We start from the raw sequence: 8,228 nt of genomic DNA, 5'->3' as shown, positions 1-8,228 counted from the left end.
GAAAATCCACAAAGCTCATCATCCTGAAAGCAACACTCAATGGTAAAGTGAAACGTAGTGATGGCTGCGTTATGGTTCTAGGATGCTTTTTTTTTTTTCCTCACAGGAAGGAAGTTGGTTTTTAATGGGAATTAATGGGATGATGGATGGAGCTTAATACAGGAGAATTCTGGACAGAAATCAACATGGAGGTTGCAAAGATTGACACTGATGGTTTCCAGCAGGACGACCCTAAAGCCCTAAAATAAAACTCAATCCAATTTTGACATACTGACTAATGGGAAGAAGTTCAATGGGTCTGAATAATGTTGGTGTAGTTTATAGGACAATCACAGTAACTATTCTGATTAACCTTCAGTGTTTAATCTTTGCCTATTGGCTCTAATGGAATAATATCCACAGGGATGCTGGGAGTCTATATATAGACCTCCAAACTGGGAAAGACACTCCGCGCCCCCAACCCCCAACTCAAAATGTGTCAATGGACGTGCCTTTAAGCAACTGATTCCCTTTTCGTCCTGGTGATGTAAGCAAAGAGATGTCTGGCCTACATTGAAACATTCAAAGCCACAAAAAGATATGGAAATATGTTACAATACAAGGTTGAAGATAGTGTTAAAATATTCAAAACAGAGGAGTGTACACTTAAAAAATATATATTATTTCTTGATGAATATGGAGATTTGTTTAAACTCCAAAAACTTCACCTCTCCAAACAGCGCACTCGCTCTGAAATCAAATAAGAAAGGGCATCACACAGAGACAGATGTGGAGTAGGGGCTACCCCTAGGACAAACAATTTCCTGGCATTTTAATATTTAGTCTCAGGTTATTTCGATGCAAATTATTTGAAAGGTCACTTTGCGCAAAGGGATATGTATTGTGCTTCCCATGTTGTTAATTCATAAACTAAAAAAAAAAGAAAGTCTAGACTCTCTCTGACCTGGCTGTTGCTTAATATTCAGCACAAGCTGCAGAGCATTTAAGTGAATTACTTGATTCTTTTGGCCATGTACTTAATTTTTCCTGTTCAAAGTCTGAGTTAATTCAAAGCTTTCAGTGCAGGGAGCCCTCATGTGGTTATTTCCGATATTACAACCACCAAAAAAAAACAAAGCCTGTGATGTCCTTGTCTTTTCAAGCGCTGAAAGTTTTAGATCAGAAACAAATGCAGTAGTGTCATTGTAAAATGCAGAAAAAGTAACATCAAATAGTTTTGTAGAGAAACATATTTTTAAACATTTTTACTGTCTTCTGAGTTAATTTAGTAAAATGATTTGAAAAGTTGTGAATGGAGACTTTAACTCAGCAAACAAATTTTGGACTGTCTGCCATCTTGAATTATTCCAGATTTGGAACAGTGTGCCATCTTAAATAAAAACATTAATGTTTTAACTTCTAGGTCAAATAGCAGCTTAAGCAGAGAAACACTGATACACATTAAATTTCAGTACACTGGTCAGTACTTTTCCTTTGATGTACTACAATTTTCTTTTAGTTTGCAATCTATTTTTTTTTAGAAGTCACAGTAATAAAAAATGAAATGTTCTGATAATTCTAGTTTTTAAAGAGCTTTCAATCAGATGCCAGAAAAAGTAATGGAATGACTTGAAAAATGTTCCAGTTGAGCCACTCCACTGTGGCTACAGATAGGAAATCATGTAACAGCAATATTCTGGTTTCAAGTTGTGGAATCAGTCATAATTAAAGCTTCTTTACTACTTTCTTTTCCCAGCCGTCTTGACCTTTTGCACCCTGAGCCCACATCCCTCTCAGTTACGAGGCTTGGCTGCAGTCAGAGTTTGTCCAACAGCATCGATATTTCACGAACATCCGAAGTGGGAATTTGTCATGTTCGGGAATGGTTTGAAAGTCAGAAAAATTTTATAAATTTAATTTCTTAAAGTGATATGTACGTTTTTATAACAATACTATTCCCGAATTTGAAGAAATGTAATATAGTGATACCACTGAACAACCAGTTTTGAACATGAAACAGGTGTAACTTTTTTTTGTTATTTTACATTTAAAAATAAAAATCAAAAAACATGATGTGCACTGAACTTAATCACATAAGTGTGAAGAGGCAACACAAATGAAGAGTCACAGGGTGTCTTTTTTCCCAAAACTTTATTTGATGACAATATACAAGACCATCTTGAGCACGAAGACACCCGCTGGCCGTCTGGGCTCACTGCAGGGAGAAAGCAGCAGCATTAGCATCACAGCAAACTGAACTGCTAAGAATGAGAGCATGGTTTCTACTTTCACTATTTTGAGGTTAGAGTAACAAACAGCAAAAACAAAAATAAGTATTTTATTAAACAATACCATTCTTCACAGGTTTTAGACCTTAAATTTCAGAATAAATGTTTCACACACAAGCAATCTTTAGATTCAGATGCCCCAGCCCCACAAACACACCACAGAACTTTCTACCAACATGCGGCTCTTAATCTTAGGTTCAAGTTAACGTCATGGTCTAATAAAAGCACTTGTGTTTAATTTTAAGTGAAAACAGGGGAAAGCCCAGTAGATAATCCCATCACATCAGAAAAAGTCTAAAACACAGAAGAGGAAGAATCACTGAAGGAAAAGCTACTGGGAAAAGTAGTGACATGCATAGCACAGCTCGTGGCTACCAGTTTAGGATGTGCAACACAATGGCACACCATGCTTTTCTGCTTTGATACCTGCAAAACTGAAAACTTCATTTCTGCAAAAGAAATCCACGGGAAGCAAAGTGAAGAACAAAAAAGTGGAACAAAAATAAAATTGACATGTTAAAAGTTCAAACATGGAGCAGAAAAGATTTCTGAATGGACCTGCATCACATCCAAGAACTACGCCAATATACACAATATGTCAGAATATGTTTCCTACTGCTACTTAAGCAATCAGCTGGAACAGCACACTACAAGGGACAATACTCTAAAGCCAAGCAAGCTTTGTAAATCCAGAGTTTAAGAGTTAAAACACTTGGATCACAGACTGGTGCTACAGGGGTGAGGGGTAGAAGTGTACACTACGGAAACTACACCAGGGGCTGCAACTGGTTAGTGCATCTGTAAAAACAAATCAGCTAGTGGGAATCTCCTTTTACCATCATCACTTTTCCAAAAAAATAAACATCTACCACATTATTTTTACTGATTAGTACTAGGAGGAGGAGACAGCAGCTCAGTAATAATCTAAGGCTTAGATCATGCAGAAAATACATTAAAATAGGAAACGTGTTATGGCTTCTCTGTTAGGCCAGAATACAGAGGCAGGAGTTAGCTGCCATCCAGGATGATCAACACGATGCAGTTAATCCTCTTATGGACTACATTTACCTTCTACAGTTTCCGAAGACAATGTGACAAAGTTGGAAAGATGAGGAACAAATTAAAATGGGGGGAAAGCAGGAGAAAAACACAAGAATAATGATGTTGGAAAAAGAATAGGGTGTGCAGGGAAATGTCGTAGAAGATTACACGTTGTGTTTGTAAAAATGTTCTTCTGGCAAACTTTCACCGGCATAATCACTTTGAGTTCATAAATGTGCTTCACTGTCACTGTACCTTTTTGCCAGCAGCTCCAACACTGGCCTTCTTGATGCCTCGTACTTTCTTCATTCTGTTCTTGCGTTCCTTGCGCTGTTTCCTAGAGGTCTTCTTTTTCTCATACAGACCATGCTACGGGGAAAGAAACGAAACATTATTACTACTGCAGCTCTTTATTATCAGCATGCAGTCAGGCAGCTGTCAAAGTGCAGCCAAGCAAATCATGAGAGGTCAATAAAAATCTACTTTAACATGGTAGGCCCTTGGACAAATTACACCCACAGATTGGCCATTTTCTTCATCACCAACTACCGATCTCTCAATTAATGTAAAATGTTAACAAACCTTAAGAGAGTAAAAGTGAGGTGTTGGCTTTCTTAGGAGAATATCTATGGACAATTATTGTGCAGAATTATTACGTAACTAAAAGAAAAATACATTTTTGCCTCTCCCTTTGTTGTTTTGATCTGTTTAAGTGAGAATGATACAAAAAATATGTTACTTGTACTTCTAGGTACTCCAGGTAGGTTGCAGTATATCCATCTGACTTTTGGCCATTTCTTGACATTTCAAAGTTGTTTAAATCTCTTTTTTCCACCCATTTTGGCAAAAAAAAAAGAAAAGAAGATGCTTAATAACCTTGATATACGTCATCGATCTCTTTAGGCCACACCCTCCCTCATTACTCATCACTTGCTCTGCTTAAGTCCATTTAACATTCTAGTTCAGTGGTTCTTAACCTGGGTTCGATCGAACCCCAGGGGTTCGATGAGTCGGTCTCAGGGGTTCGGCGGAGCCTCTGCCGCGGAGGTAAAGACACACTGTGTAAAGTCGTGATGACGCCCCGTTTTGCCATGACTTGCTCCAGAGGATCACGTTACATTGCTTAGCCAATCAGTGCTGCGGGAAGAAGTTCCACTCTCAGCATGGATTTGAACTTCAGTAAAGCTGACCGTTTTTACCAAATTCTATAGTCTAAATCTGCTCCTTAGTCACATCTTTTCGGGTTTGGTACTACCTCTAGTGGCGTGGGAGAGGTAATACAACTAATATAATTACATTAATAAATCAGAATACCGCAAATTATTTTCTGTGTTGAGGGGGGTGTCGTTCAGTGAATGCGCATATGAAACTGGGGGGTTCGGTACCTCAAAAAAAGGTTAAGAACCACTGTTCTAGTTTAATCAACTTGGAGATCAAAAACACACCTAAAAATGATGACAAAGTCAAAATATTCACTTGCCTAATAATTGTTTACACTGTACTATATGAATTATGGAGAAAACTGTTAAAAATCTCAAATCTCTAAGTCTAAACTTTGTTGTATATGAAATGTTTTTATCATATTTGATTCCCATTTATTGTGCATCTGATCCCTGTCGATGGATAAAATATAAAATTATGATCAAAATAAATGAGTAACTCCTACTAATATATGTGATTTGAGGGCCATATATAATTACTTCAAATCACTGTTTATCATTGCAAGCCAATGAATGAAACGTCTCCCTAGCGACAAAGATTTGATATACAATTGGAAACTAAACGATCAAAAACCTGAAAATGTATGAAATAGGCAAAGGCGAACATGAGAAGGTGATAGTTCCATAAAAAGGAACATTTAGCACGACCTAAACACTAAAGAATATACAGCTTGGTGACTTTAAAACTGAAAGAAACTGAATATGTGACCAAGACTAACGATAGGACATTGTTTTAACTTTTTTTTTTTGATAGGCCAACAAATCTTTTTTCAATATTAGAAAACCCTGATCATGAATTTTTAAAATGTCAAAATCATCAAAACAGCAGAAAAGGAAAAAAATCTGCCTGGTGGCTGTGGATTCATAAAAACTGACGCTAGACAAAGAACGCAGATGTCATTAGTTTTACGGTGTCTAAAATATAAAGTATAATCATTTCAGAATGTTGTAAAAAGATATATATATTAATACAGAATTACATGATTGTGTGTTGAAGGTTTGGCCATCAACGGGCCCCTCTCTGCTCAGACTGAGCTGCTTTTTGCTTTAAATCACATCTCACTGATTCCAAAACGGTCTTACAGATTACAGATCAAACCAGAGTTAAATTTGTGACTACTTCCCCAAGATGGATCAGAAGTATAAAAACCAGAGTGGCTTTCGGGACAAGATTCAAACTGCTTCAATGCAGTACTGATTGCAGGATACAATCCTAGCACAGGCACATAGGACTGTGAAGCAGCAGTGCATCACCAACACCCTACAATCCAAGTTGAAGGTCTGCAAAATGTGCTCACAACAAAGAATACTCCACATAGCTTGATTAGTTACTAAAGTACAACCTTAAGAATGAATGTATCAGAAATTATACACTTAAAGCCAACTTCAAAATTAGTTTCTAAATCAAGATATTTTGGCGTACAAGTGACAATATATTTGTTGTAGACTGTGACATGCTAAGGGTGTGTTTAAAAAAAACAACAAAAAAAAACAACTACTCCTTCAAGCATATACAGCATGAAGGAGACCCACCAGAAAGTCATTTTATTGCTACCTACAAACAACTTTCTATGAAACTGCATGCATGCACAGAATTGCATTATTATTCTGCTGAATAATAAACAGGGTGCATCAATAACCTATATATTAAAAGTTGGGAAAAATGAACACCAAAAAGTAGTTTTATTTTTCAGTTTCCTCAATTGTACAGAACAAAAAAAAAAGTTCCACACTCACCCTGGCAAGTCTGTGTTTGGGTTCATTCTTCTTGGCATAGTCTAAAGAGTCGTAGACCATAGCAAAGCCTGTTGTCTTGCCACCGCCAAACTGAGTCCTGAAGCCAAAGACAAATACAACATCGGGGGTGGTCTTGTACATCTTGGCAAGCTTCTCCCTGATTTCAGTCTTTGGGACCGTGGCCTTGCCAGGATGGAGGACATCAACAACCTATAAAGACGTTAGAGCACTTTGTAAACATCTTTGTTTGACAGACGAACTACAAAGATGGTGGCAGAACATGTGAAAACTTACCATCTGCTTCCTCTGAAGCAGTCGGTTAGTCATAAACTTGCGGGTCCTGACTGTTACTGTGTCGTTCTGAAAATGAGGACATTTGAGGACAAAATGAGGCCCTCAAATCACATATATTAGTAGGAGTTACTCATTTATTTTGATCATAATTTTATATTTTATCCATCGACAGGGATCAGATGCACAATAAATGGGAATCAACTAAAACTACACAAGCTGCAGGTGTTGGCTGAAAGGTTTACTGTTGAGGGACAGCTCACGTATTTTGATGCAAGTTTCTGAGGAAAGTGTTCATAATAACTCAAGTACCTGTAGTGGTAATATGTTATATGCATGTGAAAACCTACCATACCTTTCAGGTAAACAGACTGCAATTTCAAACAAGCCAACTGAAACTGTTCATATCTATGGGATATATTGCTAAGCATGCAACTCCTCCAGGCATTAGTTGAAACGTCATAAAGAGACATTTATATCTGATTATCTCCGTTTCTAAGGCAAAGATCTGAATTCGTTTTAACCTAAATTTGCTTGATTTCTATGTTTCTAGTCCCGATTGTGGCAGCTGTGTGCATTTTACTGTCTACTCACACATGGGCCGCGTTATTAGCATATTTAGGGAGTGCATGCTAATGTTATCGACATTAGGCTAACAGATTTGTGTTTTACCAGTTGAAAACGGCACAAATCACGAAAACGTTAGTTGACTATTTCTAATCATAAATGCGAACAAAGAAAAGTAAATTATTGAAACTCATTTAAAGCAGGGAAGACGGGCGTGTGTATCTGTCGGACAGGTATCAGGCTAAATTGTGAAATGTACTGTATAACTTAGTCAAAATTTCTTATTGTTGATTAATATTGCCAGGATTAAAAAAAGGAAAAACAACGTATCAGTTAATATGTGGTACGAGTGTGTTGGTGCACGGATGGCCTCGATATTGAACGGATTTTAGTTGTATTTTTTCCCTGACACTCACCATTTTGACGCCGGCCTCGCTCAGGGACGTAAAAGAGGAAGAAGGACCAGCGGCAGCCCGGATTATTGCCTGCACAGAATGACAAGGGAGTGTAGTGGTAGTGCCTGATGTAAAACACGCATTATAAACATATCTTCTGTACATACCTAGCCTAAATATTAGTTAAGCATTTTCGTACTAAGTTGAATTGTCCGTGATTCCTCCATGACCTTACTTAGTGGGCAAATAAGTTAAATGGGAAGATAAATTGTATACTTTTTATAATACCCATTATTCTAAAATTTCAAGTAAGGTTAAAAAAAATCTGAACTTAAATCATTGCTTTATTTTAAAAGGTTTTTAAAAGACTTTAAGGAACACTTTTAATAAAGCACTCAACTAATAAACAAAAAACAGCAAGCAGTGATCATTTAGAAATTTAAAAGAAGTTTATTAGATTACCTTGGGTAAACTAGATTATTCTCATTGTTTGAATCCACTTCAGCTTGATTAAAACACTGAGTATAAACCTTTAGTTTCATTTAAATTATTAATTTAATAATGCCTCTTATGTCAGTTACTAGAACCTGCAAATATATTTAACTAAGGTGCAAATAAAAAATTCAATTCACAATATCATGAATAATAAATGAATGTCAAAATCAGTGGGAAGAAATGAGACAGGAGGCTGGTCATACCAAAGTCAAAGC

The 8,228-nt window shown here is 36.9% G+C and overlaps 1 protein-coding gene across 4 annotated transcripts; it reads right to left on the bottom strand.

Moving 5' to 3' along the window:
- Positions 1-2,111: 2,111 nt before the first annotated feature.
- rps24 (ribosomal protein S24) lies at positions 2,112-7,614 on the bottom strand. Of its 4 annotated transcripts, XM_016667725.1 has the most exons (7): positions 7,540-7,611; positions 6,560-6,625; positions 6,266-6,475; positions 3,564-3,677; positions 3,336-3,338; positions 2,694-2,716; positions 2,112-2,194 (listed from the first exon to the last, which is right to left on the bottom strand). In XM_016667725.1, the coding sequence occupies exons 1-6, from the start codon at positions 7,540-7,542 to the stop codon at positions 2,711-2,713; spliced, it is 402 nt and encodes a 133-aa protein (XP_016523211.1). In that variant the 5' UTR covers positions 7,543-7,611; the 3' UTR covers positions 2,112-2,194; positions 2,694-2,710. The 4 variants fall into 4 exon arrangements, with proteins under 4 accessions (XP_016523211.1, XP_016523214.1, XP_016523217.1 ...); XM_016667728.1 differs by lacking the exon at positions 3,336-3,338; XM_016667731.1 differs by lacking the exons at positions 2,694-2,716; positions 3,336-3,338 and having other exon boundaries at positions 7,540-7,610.
- Positions 7,615-8,228: the final 614 nt, after the last annotated feature.

Source organism: Poecilia formosa, unplaced genomic scaffold (assembly GCF_000485575.1).
Source record: "Poecilia formosa unplaced genomic scaffold, Poecilia_formosa-5.1.2 Scaffold12, whole genome shotgun sequence".
In the NCBI taxonomy this organism is placed as follows: Eukaryota; Metazoa; Chordata; class Actinopteri; order Cyprinodontiformes; family Poeciliidae; genus Poecilia; species Poecilia formosa.
This window is presented reverse-complemented; position numbering and strand designations above follow the sequence as displayed.